At 39.2% G+C, this 24173-nt stretch overlaps 1 protein-coding gene across 4 annotated transcripts in view; it reads right to left on the bottom strand.

Annotated features, from left to right (window-relative positions):
* Rspo2 (R-spondin 2) overlaps positions 1–18868 on the bottom strand; it is a 128369-nt gene extending 109501 nt beyond the window's left edge. For 2 of the 4 annotated variants that reach the window (XM_048358776.1, XM_048358777.1), the window contains exon 1: positions 18775–18868. In XM_048358776.1, the coding sequence (XP_048214733.1) occupies positions 18775–18868 (94 nt within the window). Of the gene's footprint in view, positions 1–18764 lie in introns of all 4 variants that reach the window. The other 2 variants (XM_048358773.1, XM_048358774.1) reach the window with 2 other exon arrangements.
* Positions 18869–24173: the final 5305 nt, after the last annotated feature.

The following is a 24173-nucleotide window of genomic DNA, read 5'->3' as shown; positions in this document are numbered from 1 at the left end:
ATGAAATAGAGGAAGCAATCCAGAAATTCATATGGAACAATAAAAGACCTAGAATAGCAAAAACACTCCTAAGCAGAAAGAACAGTGCTGGAGGACTTACAATACCCAACTTCAAGCTGTATTATAAAGCTATAGTAATAAAAACAGCTTGGTATTGGCACCGGAACAGGCCTGAAGACCAATGGAACAGAATTGAAGACCCAGAATTAAACCCACAGAACTATGCCTACTTAATCTTTGATAAAGGAGCTAAAACAATAGTATGGAAGAAAGATAGCCTCTTTAACAAGTGGTGCTGGCAAAACTGGCTCAACACATGCAACAAACTAAAACTAGATCCTTATATATCACCCTGCACCAAAATCAATTCCAAATGGATTAAAGACCTTGAAATCAAAACAGGCACCCTGAAGACACTAAAGGAAGGAGTAGGAGAAACACTTGGGCTCCTTGGCACAGGACAGAACTTCCTTAACAAAGACCCTGAAAGGCTACAAATCAAAGAAAGGTTGGACAAATGGGACTGCATCAAACTCCAGAGCTTCTGCACGGCAAAGGACATAGCTCTCAAGATAAACAGAAAGCCCACAGACTGGGAGAAGATCTTTACCGGACATTCAACAGACAAAGGCCTCATCTCTAAAATATATGCAGAACTGAGTAGCTAGGAATAAAGGTATGTACCACATTTGTTTTGAACTACCCATGTTTGCTGTGTGAAAAGCTCCTCTTATTTTTTAAGAACTCAAACTTAACTTTAACATCAACTTTCAATAAGGTAGATATCTCAGCACCATGAACAGTGCCAGAGACATCACACTACCTTTGCTCCAGTTCCTCCACATTTCAGAAGTACTTTTGTGGCTGAATACAATTAATTTTCCAGATCACAAATACTGAAGATATTAGAGATGTCATGTCAGAAGCAAGACTGAGTAAGAAAATGGACACAATGGAAAATGCACATGCAGCCATGAATGAGCAATCACGGAAGGGCTTCATAGGGGCTAGCCATAATTGTCGCAAAATTCTATTATTGATCCCATTTTACAGAGAGGAAAACTGAGGTACAGGAGATGAGATAGTCTGTTTGGTGTTACAAGATAATTAAGACTTGGGACAGTTTCCAATCTGTACAAATACTAAAGATAGGAATTTTATTGACGCTTGAGACCACATAATATACATTTTTAAGTAAACAGAATTTCTTCCTCTAAAAAGTGTTTCTCTGTTACACAGTCTGTCTCTCTCACACACAGAGAGAGCGAGAGAGCGAGAGAGAGCACGAGAGAGAGAGAGAGAGAGAGAGAGAGAGAGAGAGTTAATTTGTGCCAGAGCTAGTGAAGACTTATTAGGACTAACTTAGGCAGAACTCAGAAATTCTATGAATCCTAGGTCTTAATGGGTGCTAACCCTGTACATTTTGATCTTCTAACACATCATAAAACTTGAGCCAACTGCTGCTACCACACATCCTGCCTTCACATGCCCGCAAGGAAAGCTCCTAGGTGGGAAGGCACCCACAGCCAGCAGCCTACCCCCACAGTTCCCTGCCCCAGCCCACCTACACACTCCATTACCAAAGTCTCCACTCTCCTACTCATCCTCTTTCAGGCTCCAAAACTCTCGGAATGGCAAAATTAACTAAAAATAGTTCTTTACCTAAAAAGATTAGAAATTCTTACTCTTAACTAAACATCTTTCCCACGTAACTAATGCCTTCTTTTTAGAGGTCACAAACTTTTGTAGGAAGGAATCTCACCAGAAATCCCAAATTAATGTTTCTACCCTTCCCCATGCAAAATATTCTATGGAAACTTGAAGATCAAGGAATTTTACTGGGTAAGTAATGAAAGCAAACATTACTACTCTGTTATAGTAAGCAATCTTTAAAATTCAAATGCACTGGACATAATCAGTAAGAAATAAAAGAATTTTTAAATATTTTTCTGATTATGGCATACAACTATGGAAATGATTTCACATAACCTAGTATGGAAGCTGCAATTAAATTCTGGGTTTGTTTTTTTTTTACTGTGAAATTACTCTCTTGAAATTTTGGAATATCTTCTCAAACTCCTCTGGCTAAGAGATGTAAGAACCACTTTATAAACAATGGAAACCTTAGGCTTAAGCATTAGTTCCTATTTGCATTTTCATAAAATATTTTCCTAGAGGCTTATCCCAGAATTCTTCTTCCATACTAAACATAAAATATTTCCATAATCTGGGCTTATTTTTGGAATTTATTGTAAAATAATGTATAAATTGGTCCAGTATTTATATGCGGTGTTGATTTTTTTTTTTCTGATCCTGGAGCTTGAACTCAGGGCCTGGGCTCTGTGCCTGACCCTTTGTGCTCAAGACCAGCACTCTACCACTGGAGCCACAGTGTCACTTCTGGCTGTTTTTGAGGAGTTCATTGGAGAACAGACTCTCAGAGGCTTTCCTGCCCAGACTGGCTCCAAACCGCCATCCTCAGCTCTCAACCTACTGAGTAGCCAGGATTACAGGTGTGAGCCACAGGTGTCTGGCTGGGTTTGTGTTTAAAATATTTCTTGGCCATGCACAACAGGCTAAACTCTGAATTGCGCACTGGTGACACAATATGAACAAGGCTTTTACTCTTGTAGAACATGAGTTCTCTGGTGGGGATATGAAAGCCTATGTTAGTTAGGACTGCAATGCCGGATATCTTAATGGTTCATCTGATGCTCCTTTCTTGCTCACACAGGATCCAGCACAGATATGCAGAAAAATACCTCCATAGTTATTCAAGGATTCACATTCTGGTTACCTAGCATGGCTTTCGTGCTGCAGGGACATAGGAAAAAAGGCTAGCTGCTCCACTCCACACTGGTGGACACAAGTAAAAGGAGGGGCTCCCAGATGAGGATTACTGGGGCCAAGCCTGGAAGTAGTAAAGACATCACTTCTACTTACATTTCACAACTGAGGCATGGCCCCACATATATATCCCACAGAGACTGAGAAACACTATCTTGCTAAATGTGTAAGAGCCAAGAAAACATTTTTGTTTTCTGTTTTGAGGTTTGAGGACAGTATTGAGTATTAAGCTCAGGACCCTATGATTGCTAAGGCAAACAACTCCACTATCTGGGCCATGTCTTGAGCCCTTTTCGCTTTTTGTTGTTGTTGTTGTTGTTTTAAATAGGGTATAGTGTTTTTTATTTCCATCTCTGCCATTTGAGTAGCTAGGATTACAGTTGTATACCATCATGCCTATCCCCAAAATAAATGGATTTTGATAAGTGAACAGTATTCTCTCCAATGGCAGCAAAGAAAAAAATACAGAAAATTCTAGAGTACTTGGGAACCATAGATACAACAAAGCAGACTTAGAGAAATTCCAAAGTATAAAACTTAAGGAGCACTCACTTTCAGATGTGGGTAAGCACATGCCTTTGACTTTGTGCTCTGAATTCTCTTTTGTCTCTTCCTATTCCTGATAGTTTACTAAAGCAAAACGGAAAAGAAGAAAAATGTGTTGCTTTAGATGCATTCGAGCTATTGAGAAAGGAACTAGACAAAGAAAGGACACAGAAACCTTACTAGAAAAGTTTCTCCAGAACACAGCAACTACAAAGGTCTTGAGGCAAAAACAGGATTAGTGTTTGAGAAATTGAGAGCTTCCAGAAGATCTGAGGTAATGAAAGGAGAGGTGAGAACTAGATAGCAGTCATATTACATTGAGGTTTTCTGACGGTACTAAGAGTTTGTAATTTGTTGAAGATATAATCATGATAACGTTGATATGAATTAAATTAACTTCAATAGACAATAAAATTATTACATGTAGCTACTATTGGTATCTTTCTGTGGTAATATAAATTCTACACCAAGGCTAACTTGGTTAATGGCAAATAGCTAAATTCTTAAATGGATAATGAAAATAATCTCTGTAATTAGGAAAAATCAGCTGCATCTAAAAAGCAGGAGAGGAGTATTCATGTTTTAATAACTTTATTGCTATTTAACCACTATAGACATGAAATCTCTAGACTCTTTCTTTATACAACAGCAAGTTGAAGGTTACACAGCAGAAAATGAGCCATGGATGAGCTACAAGAGCAATGTCTAAGTGGCTAGCTGCCATTCAGGTCAAGCTTTGAGGAAATTTTAATCCTTCTCAGGTGACATGACTTGTATTCTACAATAACCAGTTGATCTCCTCAAATATTTTCCTTCCTCTTCTCTCTAAGCCTTCCAGAGGGTGTTTAAGTAGTACAAAGTACTGTTTTTCTACCCAGTGAGCCTCAGATTACACCAGGCTGAAGCCTGTGTGTTCACTTAGTGGCTTCTCTAAAAGCTGTTAACAGAAAATATTATCAGATGTCTAACAGAACTCAGGTTTGCAGAAGGTTTGCATTTCACTCCCATTAGCAGAAGCCAAAAAGTCTTTCTTCGTGTCATTCTACCACTGCCGTTTCAGTAAGCAGGAGCTGCTGGAAGACTTGACCTGCTCTGACAGTCAATGGCTTGACACAAATCAAAGCATTTGATTCATCCCTAGTGAAGTTGTCCCACTGTCTAGCTTCCCCCATATCGACTGCTTACTCTAAAAATCAGCAGTTAAGGAAAAAGGTGCAAGGTTATTGCTTACTTTGGATATGAAAACTGTGTTTTTTTATAATATTGATGGTTGAAAAGGAAGATTGGTAATAGATGTAGAAGCAATAATAAAAAGTTTTCAATGCTCACTATTTTATAACTTCTAATGAAATGGATGATTCAGACACAGAAGAAACTATTAGATGGAAAGTTAATGAGAACCCTACAATGAGAGGACCAAACTGGTACCACATGACCCCATTGCTCAATCACTAAGAAGGGCACAACAAGACATTGTGTGCCTCTTGGTATGATGTAATATGAAGCACACAGCATCCCCTGTGAAGTGTCCTAGCCAAGAGAATTAAACCTGTATCTAATCAAACCTTCCAGGAGAACTTCCAGTTGGCAAAATATATGATGTCTAGAGGAACAAGTTAAACAAGCCCAACAAAGGAGCTAATGGAAAAAGCTTAAATGTTAGAGATCCTGCAAAAACAGACCTGTATTTTTACAATAAGTGAGTACCATAGAAAAGAGAATGGGAAAGAAAATCTGTTCTAGAATTTAAAAATCTTAAAGAAGCATGATATATGTGAACATACTGAAATGACACAGTAAAATTCATTAATGTATACGACTAATATGTATTAATATAAAATAAATTTTAAAAGAATCTTAAGGGACACACATGCAAGTGGAGTGAAGTTTTTTTCTTAATTCTAATTCATAATGGCAGTCATAAAAACACAGTTTTTAGACATTTGGAGAAATCAGTTATGTAATGATTATTAACTAAGTATGTTAATGACATTGTGGTTTGGTTAAAAAAAAAAAAGTCCATGTTCCTAAGAAATGTTTTCAGAAATACATAGCACAAAATAATATGGTACCTGGAATTTGCTTCATGAGATATCAACCAATAGAAAAAAATAAGACAAGGTAAAGAGTAAAATATAGCAAAATTTTCATTCACTCCACATTGTAGGTACATAAGGGTTTATTATACTATTCTACTCCACTGAATTTTTTTTTGCCAGTCCTGGAGATTGAACTCAGGGCCTAAGCACTGTCCCTGGCTTCTTTTTGCTCAAAGCTAGCATTCTGCCACTTGAGACACAGTGCCACTTCTGTCCATTTTCTATATATGTGGTGCGGGGGAATCGAACCCAGGGCTTCATGTATACGAGGCAAGCACTCTTGCCACTAGGCCATATTCCCAGCTCCTCCACTGAATTTTTCAAAAGTTCACAGTAGCTTTAAAAAAAAGACCTTACCAGCCTTAAGTATACATATACATACACATACCTATATACTCTCACATACACATAAAAATACCCAAGTGTGAATAGATCAAGCCCTTGGTAATGCCAGTGTCAGATTCTGTTCACCATCTCACAATCAGAGGGCACGAGCTTAAGGCCAGAAGCCATATAAAGCAGACAATTTTGAGATTACAACAATACTCCCTCAACCTAGTTCTTTAGATGACACATCATATACCTTTGACTCTTCATTACAAACTTCAGTAGTACATAATACATATGAGTTTGATCTGAATTCCAAAGAATGCATACTTTGCCATTCTTACATGATAATGAGATCAATTTCTAGAAAACATCATGACAAAAAAATCTGTGATTTCTCTACAAATATTATAGGCATGGGGTGTGTCATTGAAATTTTTCACTTTTTTAAAAATCGGATTACTAATCTAAAAGATAACAACATGACAAAAATTCACTGAAATTTATGAAAGCATGAGAGGCTTAAGTCTTTTTGAACAAGGCAATGTAATATCATCCTAAATTACTCACTACATTTCATTGGACAGTGAATGGTGAGTGATGGGCTGATGACCAGAGAGGCATCTTCTACTGTACTAGTGTCCTCTATTTGGAAGGTAAGAACCCCATAATTTGAGGTTATATAGTTGTCAAGACAAATTCAAATGTAAGTAGATGTTAGGTGTCACATGCATTGCTGTTGTTCATACTTTGGCTCTCCTCTATACATCATTCAGTCACTTGCTTTTCAGTATTCATCATGGAAAGATCTCAACTACTAGGAAATGGACCTTTCCATAGTTCATGATTGAAGATATTTAGAACTAAGCTCTTAGATGGACATGGTAGTACACACCTGTAATTTCACCTACTGGGAAGACAGAGGCAGGAGGATTTCAAGTTCCAGGCTAAATCAATCAAAACTAGAAAAACTCTAATTCCAAACCAAGTGAAAACAGAAGAACCAGTGGCCTGCCTCAAGCAGTGGTGTGTTTACCTGGCATGTACAAGGTTTGGAATTCAACCTCCAGTACTTCAAAAGAAAGGAGAAAGCATCTCTTCTACTAATGGATAGTTTTCTCAATGTATTTTTTATTAATCTTCATCAAAATACCTTCATTTTGTCGTAGTTCTTCCCAAAACATGAAATAAATTACATCTGTTTTGTTTTTCTCCAAGACAGACCTCAGCCTTGGAGAGGATAATCCTGTATATGACCTCTTTTATTCCTTTAGTCTTTCCCTCTAAACAAAAAAAAAAAAAAGCTCAAAGAAGATGGTTTTAGATAGTTGTTAGTCCATTATGATTTATTTGAATCACTTTCAAGTCTAGTTGAGATCACTTATAATAGCTGCAAAAAATTACTCACTTCTGTATAAGGGAAAATTTAAATTGTACTGAAGATATTTTCCTAAAAAATGTCTTCAAAAGGCAGTTACAAGTTCTAGATGAAATTTCAGGATGATGTTTGTTATTGTTGTTGTTGGTATTGTTGTTGTTTGCCAGTCCTGGGGCTTGAACTCAGAGCCCTAAGCTTCTTTTGCTCAAGGCTGGCACTCATCACTTGAGCCACAGTGCCATTTCTGGCTTTTTCTGTTTATGGGGTACTAAAGAATCAAACCCAGGGCTTCATGCATGCTAGGTTAGTATTCTGCCAGTAAGCCATACTCCCAGCCCCCGGGATGATATAATTTGTAATGAGAGATAAGTTCTTTCATAATAGAGAGTATTCAGTCAAAAATTACATGAGTTAAACATGATGTGTTGGCCAACTAGGGTGGTAAAAGGTTTCCCCAATGCCACAACCCTCTAGCCTTAACCCATTAACAGAACTTCTGAAAACCAAGGCTATTTATCAGGTACCAATGACTCTAAATAGCAGTCGAAGAGAGAACCACAGTGGAAGAAAGGCTCTGGTTATGGTAGCTCTCATTTCTTTAAAACAATTACACAGTGCCTTCCTTGTTCCTTGGATAAACAGAAAGCTTAACTACTTTGTCCATTCTATTCACCCACCCTATCACATCTTCATATGTACTTAGAAAATTCCAAAAGTAATGCCCAAGAATCCCTCAAAATACTTTATAAAACTGACCCTTAACACACACACACACACACACACACACACACACACACACACACACACACACAAGTTAGGACTCAATTACCATAGAAGGAAATACCAAAATTTAGCATGATACTTTCTGAAAGTCTCTTGCTATATAGCCAAGGAGGGCCTCAAATCAAGCTCCTCTTTCCTCAGTTTCCCAAGTACTGGAATTACAGGTGTATGCCACCACACCCAGATAAAAATTAATATTAACTTTTAACGAAGTGTCCTACTTACAAAAACCAGACACAGGGGTGGGAAGAAATACCCAGAGGACATTAAAAGTCAAAGACAAACACTGTCTTAATTTAGGGATTAGTTATGGTACCTAACAGCCTCAGTAGCAGTTCTTCCCAATTAACTGGACCGTCAAGTATCTCTCATTCAAGGTGGAGTCCACAAAGACAATCTATAACTGTGGAACAGCTTAAAACAAATACAATACCCTATCTGCTTATATTTGGGAGAGTAAGTATAGAATTTGTCACTTTGTCACAGAACATTAACTCCATTATGAGTCAACTAAATTCATGGAGAGAGCAGATTACATTTGCCATCTGAACCAATGAGGTTAATCAAAAGAAGGTCTTCTAAATTTTTGAAGAAAAAGTGAGAGCAACTAATTAAAAGCGCAGATTAATGATTTTTAAAAAGCACCAATTCTTTAACATTAACAGCTTGAGTACCAGGAAAGTGGCTTTGAAACACAACATGTGACGTAAGTAACAATTAAGTTCCTTCATATCAGAGAAATTTTATACCTTCTGTCAGAAAATCCTTTTAAAAATAAATTTCCAAATTTTAAAGAATATCCATTTTTATTATTTTCAAAATATTAAAATTTGAGAAGTCTCTGGAAAGAGTCCATAAAGATGAAAGAATTTGGCAATCATTTGAAAAATATTAATGTGGAGTTATTTTAGTAACTCACAAATTTACCAATTGCATAAATTTTAGACATGCAATTTGTGGGAAAATATTTTTTGGGGGAAAATATTTAAATGATATAAGAAACTAATATTTTTCAAGGTAAGCATGAAGAGCTAGAATGTCCATGCAAACTAACGCAATGTCTAGCTTTAACATCATTAGTAGTAAGAGAATGATGTTGGGTAAGTTTCTTCCTTTTTAGTGAGGACTTGTCAGAATGAGATTCAAGATCCAAACCAGAAATCCTCAGGAAAACTGAAAGCTCTTTTTGTTATTTGTTCTTTTTTATTTGTCTGAGCGTTTTCATATCAAGATGATCACAGTATCACTGGGGACAAATGAGCAGGGTTGTCCTCCTATGCTAAGAGCAAAGCAAAGCACAAACCTCACAGAACCTCAGAGAACAAAGCAAGCAGGAAAAGAATGCCAAGTGTGCCCTCTGTCGGCCTGTGCACTTTAATGGCTGAGTTGGTTGGTTGACAAGCTCTGAAGCAACAGGTGAGGAACTAAAGCCATCACAGTACCATCCAGTGTTAATGAAATAAAAAATTTGAATGTTAGTATATTTCCTGTGTCCTTCCCTAACTCTTTGAAGAGGTACAGAAAGGAAAATTACCAACTACGTTGGTTGAGGAAAGAATTCTTGCCCAAGTAATTATTTGCTGAAATGTCTCAGGAGAACATTTCCAATGTGGCCTTGGGTTTCGCATGCACATAGAGAATGGAAAACAAACTTCTAGAAAATAAAATTGATGCCCATATGAAGCATCCATTTGACCTCATGCTCATGAAGAAAATCTCCATGATAGTTTGTCAATTGCTGCTTCCTAACGCACTGAAGTGAAGAGATAAACCCTGAACCAGTTTGAAATTGGGGAAAACTCTGGTTTTTCTCTCTGTGCCTCAAGAGGAAACTGAAATGGTTTCTATTTTAGGAGGCTTACAAAAGCCCTGGCCCCACCTCTGAACCCCAAATTAAGAATCCCTATTCAAAAGGGATGTGATCAGGAGAATTTCTGTTCTATTCATGTTCCTATTGTCTTCGGTAGGAAAGGTTTTAAGTAAGTTATTACGACTTAGGTTAATGCTAAAATAAATAAATAAGAAAAATTACTTCCTTTACATTTTATAATATTTAACAACTTTTTACAAATCTTTGTTGGTTATTCTAATTGTACGTATATCCACAAAATGCATATCATGATAATCACACGCATAGATAAAAACACAAGTATATGCATACACACACATTGGCTCTTGGAATTTCCTATAATTCCTATAGAAGAATAATGATCAAGGTGGAAATGTGGCTTGATGATAGAGTGTTTGCCTAGCATGCATGAGGCCCTTGGTTCAATTCCTTGGTACCACATGAATACTTTTTTAAAAGAATAATGACCAAAAATTTACAATTACATAAATTTTACTGAAATTTACTATGGTCCTATCTCTCGATATCTGGACCCTAAAAGGGTTAACAAATCTGTAGTCTGAGACAAACTTTTCAGTGGGTTCCAAAATAACATTTTAAATGAATACTTCTGCCAAAAGCACATGGTATAGAGGAAAAGCCAGTGAATTCAGAATAACTGGATTGTAGTTCTAGCTGTCTTCTACTTAGCTGTTAGTGTCACAAATTACAGTTTTACAGTAAGCATCTTACCTTCCTTCTCTGCCATGGGGCAATGTAATATTGGTATTCTGGAATATACTACACAACAGAATAATGTAGTTTCTCCAACCTATAGAGGAACTCATCCTAAAAAACATATGGACACACCTATGTCTCTTGAAGCTATGGTCTCATGGTTACATTATGTGAAGGTCATAGGAATGAAAATAAAGATTTTTTTCCATTAAGTTGCCTATGATATTAAGACAAGTGCCTTTTAGAAAGATAAATACCACGTTCTTTTTACTTTCCCAAATGATAACTCATACATATGGTTGAAAATGTTTGGGGATACAACTCCCTCATTGTTCTTTTCTCTAGATGAAATGTGTTTTAAAATGAAGTTACCTTTTCTGGGTTAAACAATTCAAATACAAAGAGATACACACACACACACACACACACACACACACACACACAGCAAGCATTGGAATAATCTGAGCTCACAAATTTATCAGAAGAGACTTTAGGATGAGTGCTGGGCTACAGGTGTTTCATAACATCAGTATCTTTTATATTTTTCTTTAAATGATTAAAAAAAAGGACAGGTGCCTGGCATCGGTGGTCTAGGATTACATGCCTGTAATCCTAGTTGCTCAGGAGGCTGAGATCTGAGGCTTGCAGTTCAAAGCCAGCCCAGACAGGAAAGTACTCCCCTGACTCTTATCTCCAATTATCACCAGAAAACCATAAGTGGTGCTGTAGCTCAAAATGATAGAGCAGTAGCCTTAAGTGGAAAAGCTCAGGGACATCTCCCAGGTCCTGAGTTCAAGCACCATGACTGATAGACAAAAAAAGAAGAGAGAAGAACGAGAAAAAGAAGGAGGAAGAGGCCAGGTGTACAGGAGACAGGAGAAAAAGCACAAGACCATCTGCAAATTAATTAAAGCAAAAAGGACTTTAATTCATCAAGAGGTAGTGAGGCATATACAAGTGAGGTATATCTCAAGCAGTAGCACATTTGCCAAGGAAGCAGTAGGCTCTGAGTTTGAACCTATATGCTTCCAGAAGAAAGGAGGGAAGGGGGAGAGAGACAGGACAGGACGGGAGAGAGGGAAGAAAGAGCGAGAGAAGAGGGAAGGAAGGGAAGGTATCATGATGAGAAAAGTGAGCAAAACAAAAGGAAAATAAGCAAGTAAGAGTTGACAAAAAAGAAACTGAAGCATCTTAGAAAGTAAGACAGATGATTCTAGAAAGGCTGCCTAGAGGCAGTTGCACTTCATCAGGGCAGCATAACATGTTCAAAATCACAAATGAGTCATCTGGTACAGTTTAAGCCCCCAATGCTCTCTGGGTGGGGAAGGTTGGGAATAGGTTGCAATCAGATGACAGGAACACTGTAGTGTGAAAGAGGTTAACATCTAGTCTATGGTCAATATGAAGGCTGAGAAGTTCTGAGTTTCAACAGAGAAGTAACATGGTCAGATGTGGTTGAGGACAGATGTTGAGACAATTCTAACCATTCCAAAGGTTAATATTCCCAAGGATGGAGTAAGGAAGACACTGGAAGATGAAAAGTCTCTGAAACCTGAGCTAGGAGTATCTTTGAAAATGTAAAAGGTGGAATGGATATAAATATTTCTGAGGTTTATTTTACAATCTGTTATAGTTTAAGCTATAATGACCTGATTTTTTTAAGGCAACATAAAAGTCAAAGACTTTGGAGTGAGATCCCAGCTTTGACACAGAACCTCCATGAGCCGAAATCAGGAGCCCAATTACAGACAAACTTTTGGGAGATGGCTAGAAGGAAGAAACAATTTGTCTAGTTTGAGTACACTATAAATACTGCTTGTGTATCAGTAATCAAAAAAATAATTTGAAGTTTACAAAATACAACTGAGGACAGAGATGAAGACTTTACTTGAAAATAACAATTGAAGAAAGAGGGATAGATTTCATTTCTCCCCAATGAGAAGATTAGAGAGGAAGAACTATTCCTCTGTAACTACTCTGAATGACAACCAAAGAAGAGAATTAAAAAATCAGAAGCAAAACCAGAGTGCAAAACCACTAAGTAAATGAAGAAAACTTCCTTCATTAAATAGTTTTTCTCCAGAAAAAATGAATAAGGAACCCCTGGGCATCATGTCACCAGGTTGACAAGGAAGGGAAAGTTGAGTATGGATAACTACCAGGGGCCTTTTCCACAAATTCCTGTGCATGCTGTTCAATTTTGCTGTGAAGCTAAAACTGCTTTTTTAAAAATCCAATAGTTTTCTTTAAGACATAAAACTGATGTGGCTCACATCTGTCATCTTAAGTACACAAGAAGCACAAATGCTGAAGAAAAAAAAAGCAAAAAGGTCTGGGAAGGAACTCAAATGGTAGGGCATCTTCCAAGCAAGTGCAAGGCCAAATGAAACAAGTCACACACACACACACACACACACACACACACACACACACACACACACACAAAATGAGTGAAGAGAACTTAAAGGAGGAGAAGGATGAAATAAAAGAAAGACAAAGAAAAAAGAGGAAGAAGGAATCCTGTCAAGAAAAGGATGGAGGTAGAAGCCAAACTGCAACAGACTGACAAGTAATTACATATAACAGGATTATCCAGGACCAGAAAGCAAGCATAAAATTGAGGAGAGTAAGATGAGGGTAGAGATGAGGGGAGGTGATATGGGAAGGAGTTAAGAACTTACAGATATAGTCGTGGAAGTGTACTAGAAAAGAGAGAAAGAAATAAAGGTCTCAAGGAAGAAAAGGAAAAGTAGAAAGAGTTAAATCATGCTCACTGTATCTACAATTCTTTTATCCTAAGAGCCGGACAAAAAGAGATAGCGTGAAAACCCTTTCAGAATGAGAATCTAAGCTTCTACCATACCATCCCCATTGCCCTCTCTTCTCTCCCCTCTTAACACCTCAGCATTCATAATAAATATGTATATATATACACTTCCTATTATATGTATAATCATGCATGATATATATGGAGCTCAGTATTCATTAATACTTTCCCTATCTATTCCTGCTTAAATAATAGACATTTATAAATATAGACAGGCAACACTGTCTTCTCTGAGTGAGCTATCTTTAATTTTCCACTGGTATTGGAGGAACACGGGGAGGAAATAATTTACTCTCATACCATCTTTAAAAATAGAAAATAAATAAATAAAACTTTATTTTCTTCCTAAAGCATACAATTTCCTTTGACCCAGAGTGGTTATCAAATATTACATCAAAAATTGTCTGTCATCTCTTTCCTAGATACGGCACCGAGAAGAGTGCCTATTTCCACAAAGGTTTACAAAAATAACAAAGGTTTGAAGGTAGTCAACTGGAAGGAAAAAGGTAAAAAGCAGTCCAGATAATTCATGGATTGGCCAGTTCCTGAATAAATCAAGAAGTGGTTTTGCATTAAGGAACGAAAAGTGTCATTTCCAACTTGTGATTGCTGCAAATATTGGATTCTATTCAGGCTTGATTTTAAGAGAAGATAAAGTAAGCCAGAATTAAATGGAAGTTTAGTAGAACATCACCTATTCGAAACCACTTCCAGATTTCAATGGCAAAATAAGACTTTGGTCTGAGCATAGCAACTTTTTGACCTCCCTTTACTGGTGTAGATGCTGGCCAAAAAGAAGAAGAAAAAAATAAAAAGCAAAGAAAAGATATCTGACACAATTATGCTAGAAGTGAAAGCGGCCCATTAAGAAAGAGGAAAAGAAAGGACATGTTTATGTTGAAAGTTAAACATTGCATCGGCTTCTCTGAAATACTTTGGAACATTTTTTCTTGAAAAAGTAAGCATGAATAAAAATGTATTTTGAAGCTTTTTCATTTAAGTTCAGTTAATATGTTCCATGTGCAACTTTCTATTTTTGAAAGGATACTATGAGAAATAAACTATTAATAACAAATACTTAGAAAAAGTAAATATCTCCAAATCTCTTCATTTGTTTAAAGGATAAATTAATTTAGCTGTAATGATTTAAGTGAAAGTGTTTACCTTTAATCCAGCCTCAGTTGCCAGAAAACCATACTATTTGTAATACTTTGTCTTTGTTGGAAAAAGTCTAGTGTAATTTTGTCTAGTGTAATTTGTGTGTGTGTGTGAAAATGAGAGATTATAAAGAAAAGAGAAGTTGAAGCTTCACTACAAAAAAGGCTATACCATACCCCCATCCCATCAGACCTCCAGAAACACTACCTCATGTGTAGAAGCCTTGTTACTTTATCAAGAACTTTGCCTTGGTGGGTGGGGATGAGCTAGAAGGGGGAAGAGAATAATGGAAAAGGTGACTTTGATCATGGGGCATTATACTCATAAACTGATACATTGAATTGAAACCCCTTTGTACAATTATCTCAGGAAACTTTTAGGAAGTTTGCATAATATTTCTCATTAAAATATGACTAGGCTCATAGGCAGAGAACAAGCTATAGAAGATTAAGTCATTACCTACTAAGCTCAAGAAATGACAAGAGACCATAATAGACTTAGGAATTTTCTATCCTCCTTCAGTAATTTAGCCTAAAAAATGTGGTTCATAACCATTCCAAAAATAAAACCAATCAAGTACCTGAGTTTACCATATAAATAAGTCGAAGAGGTTCCAAGACAGATACAGATAGTAGAAATTAACAGTAGCCAATAGTAACTAAATATTGAAAACATATAAAGGGGCCAAGCTATCTTAACACCGTTACTGTGTTGTCAATCAGCTCCCCAAAATGTTGAGTTGTGACTTCCTTCTACCAAGATATTTATTCTCAGCATTGTGGTTTGTACCTAAATATTTTTTAAGTCGTCACAGCTGGCCCCCATTAGAGACTATCAACTGCATTGTTATTTTATGACTGCTTCAAAATACAGGGAAGAAAACACGCTAGGTGATTAGGTTGTTGCTGCTGATGATCTCCCCCATATGACTGCTGTTTTTTTTTTTTTTTTTACAAAAGTAGAGAAGATTGCTATTTTATTATTTTCAAACCTCTGGTTATACTTTGAAATAAAAGATAGAGTTAAATGATACATTTGCTCTCTGTTCCAGACTGGATGCAATTGATTTTAACTGACTAAATTATCTGATCTCTGCCAAGAATTTTATTTCATTAAGAAAATGATATTATGGAGCATCTGAGATCATAGAGCAGACTAAACATAATGCCAAAGGAGTTCTGAGCATGCTCCACAGTGAAGGTTTGATTATTTGCAGATGGAATATGGAGAAAAAGAAAAAGGGAAGAAAATCAAGTCCCAGGGGTAAACCTAACGAATCCTGGTACCACCACTGCCTGCCTACATCAGAGCACAAAGCCAAGAAAGCAACCAATCCTTTAAGCTACAATACCTTAAAAAAAAAGAAGTAATAACTTTTCTCCTTAGAAAGTAATATTTAACTGCCACTATGAGAAACAAAAGAGAAAAGGGAAATGTTGGTACCACAATAGGCTCAAGCATGTCAACTGTCAGTGCTGACATGATTTGGCTGGTAGTCAGGCATTCACCAAGAAACTAATTTAAATCAATCTTCTTTGGGAAAGCCAATTGTTTGGTATGCACAACAATCGGTGTAGGATCAATCAGTGGACATCAGATCAATTAAAAGCAGCTTAAGTTTGTGAAGAGAGACAATTCACACAACTTGAGTTAGATCTCTATTCATTTCAATAATCTCACAACACAGTCCTTAAGCTTCCTTGCAAAGCAGAATAGCTACTATCACCATGTACTGTCTAGCCAGCCCTTTAAGTAGTTCCACTTTTAATTAAAAACACAGTACACCCTTTGTTGGCACAGATAGTGTAGTCACTTTTAAGGACTGGGGTTATTTTAGCCAGAAACTTGGGATTTGGGAAGAGACATCTGTAGAGAGGGTGGAAGAAAATTAACAGCAAATATACTTAGAATTTTTTTACAGTCTTACTCATTTACATGTACATGAAAGCAGTAGAATTTTATGAGATGGAAAGGGAGGTTGGGCAAAAGTTATTCTTGCACACTATGGAATGAGGTTCCTAAATGCCGTGCCTGGCTATGTAGATGGTAATTGCTACAAGAGATTTTGCTCAAGCAAGCTTTGAAATAATAGGTTCTTAAGATATCTAAGAAGAAAAGTACAGCAGAACCTTACAGATAGCCTTGTGGAGAAATTGCTTGCAGTATTCCTTCTGGCCGCAGGAGTGCTGTAATGTCATTCTCCACTGAAGTGCATCTCTGTATTAAGTTCTATTAAAACAATGTGCTTGATTCTTCTCCACTCAACCACAGTGTGGATTAAAAAAAAATCCATCATCCAGTTCACAAGTCAGGTAGTAAACAAGAATTTTCCAGGGCATTTTAGAGACTTCAATATGTGGCAAACTTTTAGCACTTCAGGTGTTTTGCTCCCCACTAAATTGACTACAGCATGGGGTCTTGTTTTCTTTTGTTCTGTTTTTAAGGGAGAGAGCGTCTCCAAACACTTCTGACCACAGCATAATTTTAAAAAAAGAAAAAAAAGAAATGATCAACTCTGCCACATAATACCTGGAAAGAAAATACTGGGGTGGAGAAAGGAGCCAGGTGGGAGGGGTGAGGGAAGAGAAGGTGGCACATCAACAAGGCACTTATCAAATTCTCCTGGTCTGGGGGGGGGGGGGGAGAGAAATGTCTCTGTGGTTTGTTTAGTTTTGTTTTTGCATAGTGTTTTTTGGTATTCACATAAAATAATCTCTGCAAATAAGCAGCATTTTGCAAATGTCAGAAATAAGAGACACAGAAGGAGGTGTGAGGGTCAGGGTGCGTGGGTTATATAGTTTTTTTTAAGCCACAGATACCTATGGAGGACAGAGGCTGCATGGGAAATGGCACAGAGACAGTTACCCTGAACTCTGCCCTGGAGTGAGTGCACCACCCTCTAATGCTGCTTCTAGGTGAGAATAGCTTCAGGGCCTCCTTAAAAAAACATTAAAAAAAAAAAAAAACCATGGTTCAAAAAGGCACTTTCCATCTGGGCCAGAGATTCCATAAAAGGAATTGTAAACAAATCACATCACAACTAGAGACAACTATGTCACATGCACATACAAAAATAATCTAGATTTATGAACCTCGCGATAAATTCCAACTGTGCAAAAGTCAAGACTGCAGGACGAAGACCAACAGCCCTGGGCAGGTAGGTGCCGCGCGCCGCTGCGCATGTTCCCAGCGCGGGTAATTCAAGGGGGAAGGCGTGTGTGGTGTGGTTTATGTTGAAATCCCCCGGGAGCCCTAATTGTGTCTCGCGGCTTAGACCCGAAAAGGCAGTTAGATGAGCTGCAGCCCGGCTGCAGCGCACACTCAATCCGCAGGAAGGCGAGTTCTCTGAAATCTTTCTGGAGGCTTCCATCAAGCCTTCTCCACTGAGCACCCAAGTGATGGCGAAGCAAGCGGTTAAAAAGCCGCAAGTGAATTTCATTGAGCGCAAACACCCTTTTCTGAAAGTGCTGCTTTTCAGAAAGCAAAGAACAACGTGAGGCCTATTTAAGAAAGGAAAAAAAAAAAAATCACTCTTCAGAGGAGCAGAGCACTTCCCCAGAAAGCTGCTGCCCGAGTTGCTACTTAATTCAGAAAGTTCCTATCGCGTCTCAGGTTCCAGGAAAAAGGAGAGAGAGAAAGACACAGAGAGAGAAATCAATGTTGCTCTTTTCCTGGAAACGCAGGTCTGCCGCTCAACTGGGTACTCTTCCCAACACCCCCAAACACACACACACACACACACACACACACACACACACACACACACACCACGTCTAAAGTGATCTGGGGCCAGGATTTGGGGCGCACGTGGTTATGGAATGGAAAGACACATGGACTTCGTGAAGGAAGGGATGGTTAAGAGGACAAAAAAAAAAAAAAAGAATAAGAAAAGAAAGAAAAAAATGTATGCCTGATAAGAAATAGGATCGAAGTAAGAGTTCAGGAGACCCCACAGCGCTCGGGGAAGAGGGTGACCACCTGACATAGCCCTGAGCATTTGCAAAGCCAGAACTTGGGGGCTCCCCTCCGCGCCTCTCTCACTCTGACTCGCGGTGCCTACTGGGGTGCTGAAGAGACCAGCGCTTTCTGCAGATCTCCAGAACCTCGCAAAGTAGGGAGTGGGAACAGCTGGACTGGTAAACACGAGCCGTCTGAGTCCCCCCAACCCCACCCGAAGCCCAGGCACGAGTGAGCGCCGCGAGACCCCCAACCAGAAGCCCACGCGCCTCGGGCAGAGACCCACCTCGCTTACTGCGTCTCCATCGGTTGCCTTGGCAGTGACTGTAATCCATACAGTTCAGAATGATGAGGGCAAAGGAGAAGAGGCGAAACTGCATCGGGACGGTGGGCTGGGGGAGAGAGGCGCCTCTCTAAGTCAGGTGAACTGCCGGGAGTGATCCGTGGAGATGGCGCGCGCCGGCCGCCCGGGCTTGGGTGGGGGGGAACTCGGGGAGGGAGAGTCGCCACCGGTGCTGCGGCTGCGATGGTCAGGCCCCCGCGATTAGCATCTCTCCACCGAGGAACCTGGGGCGCCCGGAGAGGAAGAGAGAGAGAGAAAGACACAGGGTTGGGTGGGAGATCGGGAGAAGAGGGGTGGGCGGGGGCGGGGGGGGGGGGAGAGGAACCTGCGCCTTCGCGCGTCTGGATTTAAAGTAGGGAGGGAGGGAAGAAGAAAACCCCCACTGACTGGCACGAACCACGGAGCACGGTAGTGCAGCCGGCACAGCCACAGATGACCTGGAGAAGAAGGTGATCACAATCAGTGAATGAGCAACCTCCGCCGAGCTAGCTGCGGATTCCGACCCCGGGGAAAGGGCGTTTGTGTGGGAGCTCCGCTGACGGGCAAGAGTTGCAAAAGCACGGAGATCGCGGGTTCCCAGGGAAGACTGGGACCCTTGGGAGCGTCGCGGCTGTGGCTGCCAGGTGTGGGTCGCCACCTCCCGTACCTACCGTGCACGCTGAGTCTCGGGCAGCACCGCTCGGCTAGGCGCGGGGCTCCATCCCGGGTTCGGGAAGCGAGCCGGTTCTTTTGCACGTGGGCTCGGGAAAAGTTTGCAGACACCCGCTGGGAGCTCCTCGCCGCAGCTCGGGGATCCTGGCAGCCACCGCAGAGCTGGAGTGCCAGGAGGGTCCCCGAGGCTGGAGGCGCCGGGGCAGCTGCGAGGCTGGGCGAGCGCACCCCGCCGCTGGGATGCTGCGTCTCCGCCCGCTAGGGCGACCCCCGGGCCAGGGGTGAGCCGGCTCCCGGCGATCTCAGCCAGTCGGGCCGTGTACCCCGACTCTCTCCACGATGCACTCGCTTCACGATTCCCTAGGCAGATAGTGGGAGGCAGTGCGCTCCCGGGAGGCCGAAAGGATGTGGCGAGCTCACTTCCCAATGGAGATGCGGACCAGCAAAGCCTGGGATGCGTCTATAAGTAGGTGGTGCTGTGGACCAAGCATCTAAACCCTGGCTGCCTCAGAGTTCCTGGGTCCTAAAGCCAGAAACACTCGGGTTTCCCTGAGGTCCTAAAGAGCGCTGACAGCCTACAAGAAACCTAACCACTAGAAACCCTCGTCATCCTTTCTAAGAGGCGAGAGACTAAACCAAAGGGTAGTTAGGGCCAGGGCACCCCCTGACCTTGCTAGACTCCCTTGGAGCCCCGCGTTCACGCCCAAGGCGTTCGCTGGCACACTGGGGTCAGTTCCAATCCCGACTCCAGCTTTCCTGCAGGAGGATCTAACGACGCACTGCTGATGACTTCTAGACTTTTCTTTCCAAGCTCCAGGCTGAGACTGCTGCTTTTGACAAGCAGGATTTCAACTTGAACCACAGCCCGCCAGAAGCCACACCTCTGCCACTTTTTAATTTACATCTTGGCTTTGTTTTATAGGAATATCTGAAAGCAAACTTCAGCAGATCTGTGAGAGGCTAAAATTAAAACGCACACTCGGAATGAGAGGACTGTTTCCAACAACTTGTGTTTATGCTCACAACTGTTATTGTTTGACAATGTTTTCCCTTCAGGGAAACTCGTAAAAAGAAAAAAACATGTGATACTCAAGAAATTAGGATCTTGATTCTCTAGAGAAAAGTTCACTTTCCACTGATTTTTTTTTATTTGTGTAAGGTGTGGTGATACTAGGGTTCAAATTCAGAGCCTAATTCTTGCTAGGTTGGTATTCTACCAATTTGAGCCATGCCTCCAGCCCTACTTTTTGATGCTTATTTTGGAGATAGAGTCCAGCAATGTTTTCTGATAGGGCTGGCCTCAAACTGTGATCTTCTAGACCTCAGTAGGTAGGATTTCCGGCTGAAATGTTTCTTATATTTAATCTCCTCCCACTTCCAAAGTCTCTTGTGTTAAATTTTTGGTAGGTGGGCCTGGGGAAATATTCTAATTAATAAAGTGTTACATTAAATTTATTGAATGCTAAAAATCTCATTCTCATGTAATTTGTGGGGCACTCACTACTGTAGGAAAGAATGTCTTAATTCGTTAGTTAAAATAATTCATGCTGCTAAACAGTATGCTAAGCAGTATGGCAGTATGGCTGTCTCTCTAGATAAACTCTCAGGTATTGCATTGCATGATATTTTATACTACCTAAGTTTCCTCCTATCTGTCTTGCATTTCAAAGAGATTCAGACATTTGAGCTGAGACAAGCAAATTAGAATAACCATATATAAACTGCCATATTTGGTTGTTACTCCATTATTGCCTACTTAGCCATAACTGTTTTATAGGCACCAGTTTTGCATAGCAATATATACATACTAGGAATTCCGATGTTATTCTCTTTGTGCGTGCACCCAAAGTGGGGGCACCCAGCCCCAAAAGAGTTGACAAAACACATTGCAGAAACAATGGATCTGTTTTTCTAAGTCCTTGATTGCTATCATAGGTGATTGGAAATATTTCATTGTAAGGAGTTGACCTAGCATTTGGCAAAAAGGACTTGCAATTCCATTGTGTTATCTCTTCAATGTCAGAAACACCAATTTTCCCCCAACAAATGCACATAACAAAAATATTGCATATGTGAAAGAGTGAAATTTATGGGGGAAACAAAGAAATTTCTAAATAAGTTCTTGCCTTCCTGATAAGTATTGGGACCCATTTCAGATCAATGGTTAGCAGTGTTTTTCAAATATTGAACGACAAAACTATGCAATCTTTTTTTGTGTAATGGTGAAGTACAGTATGGTTCATTACATAAATAAGGTAATGAGTACACTTTTTTAAAAAACAGTATTATCCCCTCCTTTGTTTCTCCCATTCTCCTCCCCGAGAAAAATCGTAAGCAAACTTATCATTACCATTAGCCACATGGGTCATTTTAGGCAATTCTGTGGATCTCAAATTCCTTTTCACCTCTATCAAGTTCTGGCATATGACAAAATTCTCCCTTGTCTCTTTTAAGAAAAGTTTTCTTTGGTGTCTGAGTGTTAACGAGTATAAGGTCAAACTCCCATGAGTGAAAGTTTCTCTATGGAAAGAGAGCTACTGTCATCTGAAGTTAACAGTATAGGCCAATTTCAACCTTAATGGTCCAAAGAAAAACTACAGGTTGTACAGTCGGCATTGTTTTGACCAAACATACTTTTCAGTTTAATTAACCCCTAAATTTAATTTATAAAAAGGAATTTTAAAAGCAGCATTTCTGCAGCACATGGATGATTCTGCTTAATAAGACAAGGGTAGGCTCTGGAAGAAGAGAAAATGCCTTTTTCCTTCTTTCACTCTTGTCTGTCTGTCCTTTATAAGGACCTCCCTGATCTTCAAAGATCTGTCACCATTTGTTGTGGAGGTGAAATCCCATGCTTTATCTCTGACATTATTTGCTTGTAATGCAGATTTTTTTCCCTTTGGCATTTCACTGAACATTTTTCCTGATTTCAAGAACCCAAGAATGGTTTTGCTACTAGAAAATACACCCCCAGTGCATCCTAAACTATCATTAACTTCAGTCCCATATTTCTGCTTCCTTTCATTGCTAAACTAAGAATGTGCTGGTATGGAGACAGAGTTCACAGTTTCTCCAGTGTCGAAAATTCAATGGTCTTTTTCTTCAAATTGAGTTTATATGGTGGTTTCAGTAAACTAGCTTTGTAAATAGGCATGTGCCCGAAGTCTGTTTACAGAGAAGCAGACTGATGAGACTGGCTCTCCTGAATTCATTGTTGATAGATGAGGTTAGCTGAGGGCAGGGAGGAAGGAATAAGTTCCACAGAGGAGGAATGTGTTTTGTAGCCTACTGTTTTGAGACATAGTTCATTTAAATAGCATTAATTTTCCATCCTTATAAAAGAGCATGAGTAGAAAAGTTCCTCTCACCTCTTACATCCCTCCTCAGGCAGCTAGTCTTCCTTCCAAGAATTCTTTTTGTATAAATTTAGGAGGTTAAGAGGTTTTGAGAAGACTTCCAAAGACATTTGTATTTTTGAATCAAATGTGTGTATGCATATATATGCATGTATGCATTTGGGTGTGTGCATGTAAATACATGTACAAATGAAATATATTTCTTTCTTCTTTCTTTGATGCAGCTAGTTGATGTTGTATTAACTTTTTGGTGTATGCCAGCACTGAGGCTTGAATTGTCCCGAAACACTTTTATTCAAGCTAACACTTGAGCCACAGTTCTACATCCGGATCTTTGTGATTAATTGGCTCTAAGAATCTAAATGACTTTACCTTCCCAGGCTGGCTGCAAACCATGATCTTAGACCTCAGCCTCCTGAGTAGCTAGGATTACAAGCATGAGCAACTGGTGCCCAGCTGTATTAACTTTTTTTTAAAATATATTTTAGCGTTTTTCTATATAAGATCACTGAAAACATTCCTGTTCCTTTCATCTAAGAGAACATATTTTTTATTATTCATTTCTGGTTGAATTTAGCCAGTTTCCTACTAATAAATTGTCTTTATTCTTTTCTGTTGTAACTAATGCTTAACTTAACTTTGTATTATAAATTTCTAAAGGTAGAAAAGTTAGAACAAACAGTTGGACATGCCCATGTGTTATGGGTGTATAGCAGGGGAAGGAGGGAGGAAGGGAGATCCTTCAAACTGATTTCCACAGACTTTCTGTCATATTTTAATCCATGCCTATCTCTCTCTATACCAGCCAACATTATTTTTATTTTTGATACTAGTAGGCAGAAGTGGTATCACAGTAAAATTTCAATTAGTATTTTTTTACTTTCACATGAAAATGTAAGTGCCTTCAATACACTTTAGCCATTTTTATTGTCTTTTCCATAAATTCTCTGAAGGTAACATTTGCTGCCTTCTCTGTTGTGCTCTTGGCCATTTATTTTTGTTTGGTAGACTATGAGCATGCCAATATTATGTTTTATGATTTGAATTGGAACATTTCCCCAACTTTACCACCTGTATTCCTTGTTTTTGAAGTACAGTATAGATATTTTTCAACAATTTTTGGTGAAATTAGTTACTCTTAACTTTCAAGGTTTCATAAAGTTTGAAAAGATCTTACCCATACTGTTATCTGTAAGTTTTCACTTAAGAGATTGGTAATAAATATTTTCTATGGAAAAAAAAACCTGAAAATATGGACGAAATTCTGACTAGACAATAGAAACTAGCATAGAATTGATTTAAAATGTTCTCAATCTTTCTTATATATTTATGTTC

This window comes from Perognathus longimembris, chromosome 12 (assembly GCF_023159225.1).
Source record: "Perognathus longimembris pacificus isolate PPM17 chromosome 12, ASM2315922v1, whole genome shotgun sequence".
NCBI lineage: Eukaryota > Metazoa > Chordata > Mammalia > Rodentia > Heteromyidae > Perognathus > Perognathus longimembris.
Note: the sequence above shows the minus strand (reverse complement) of the source record. Positions and strands in the feature narration are given on the sequence as shown.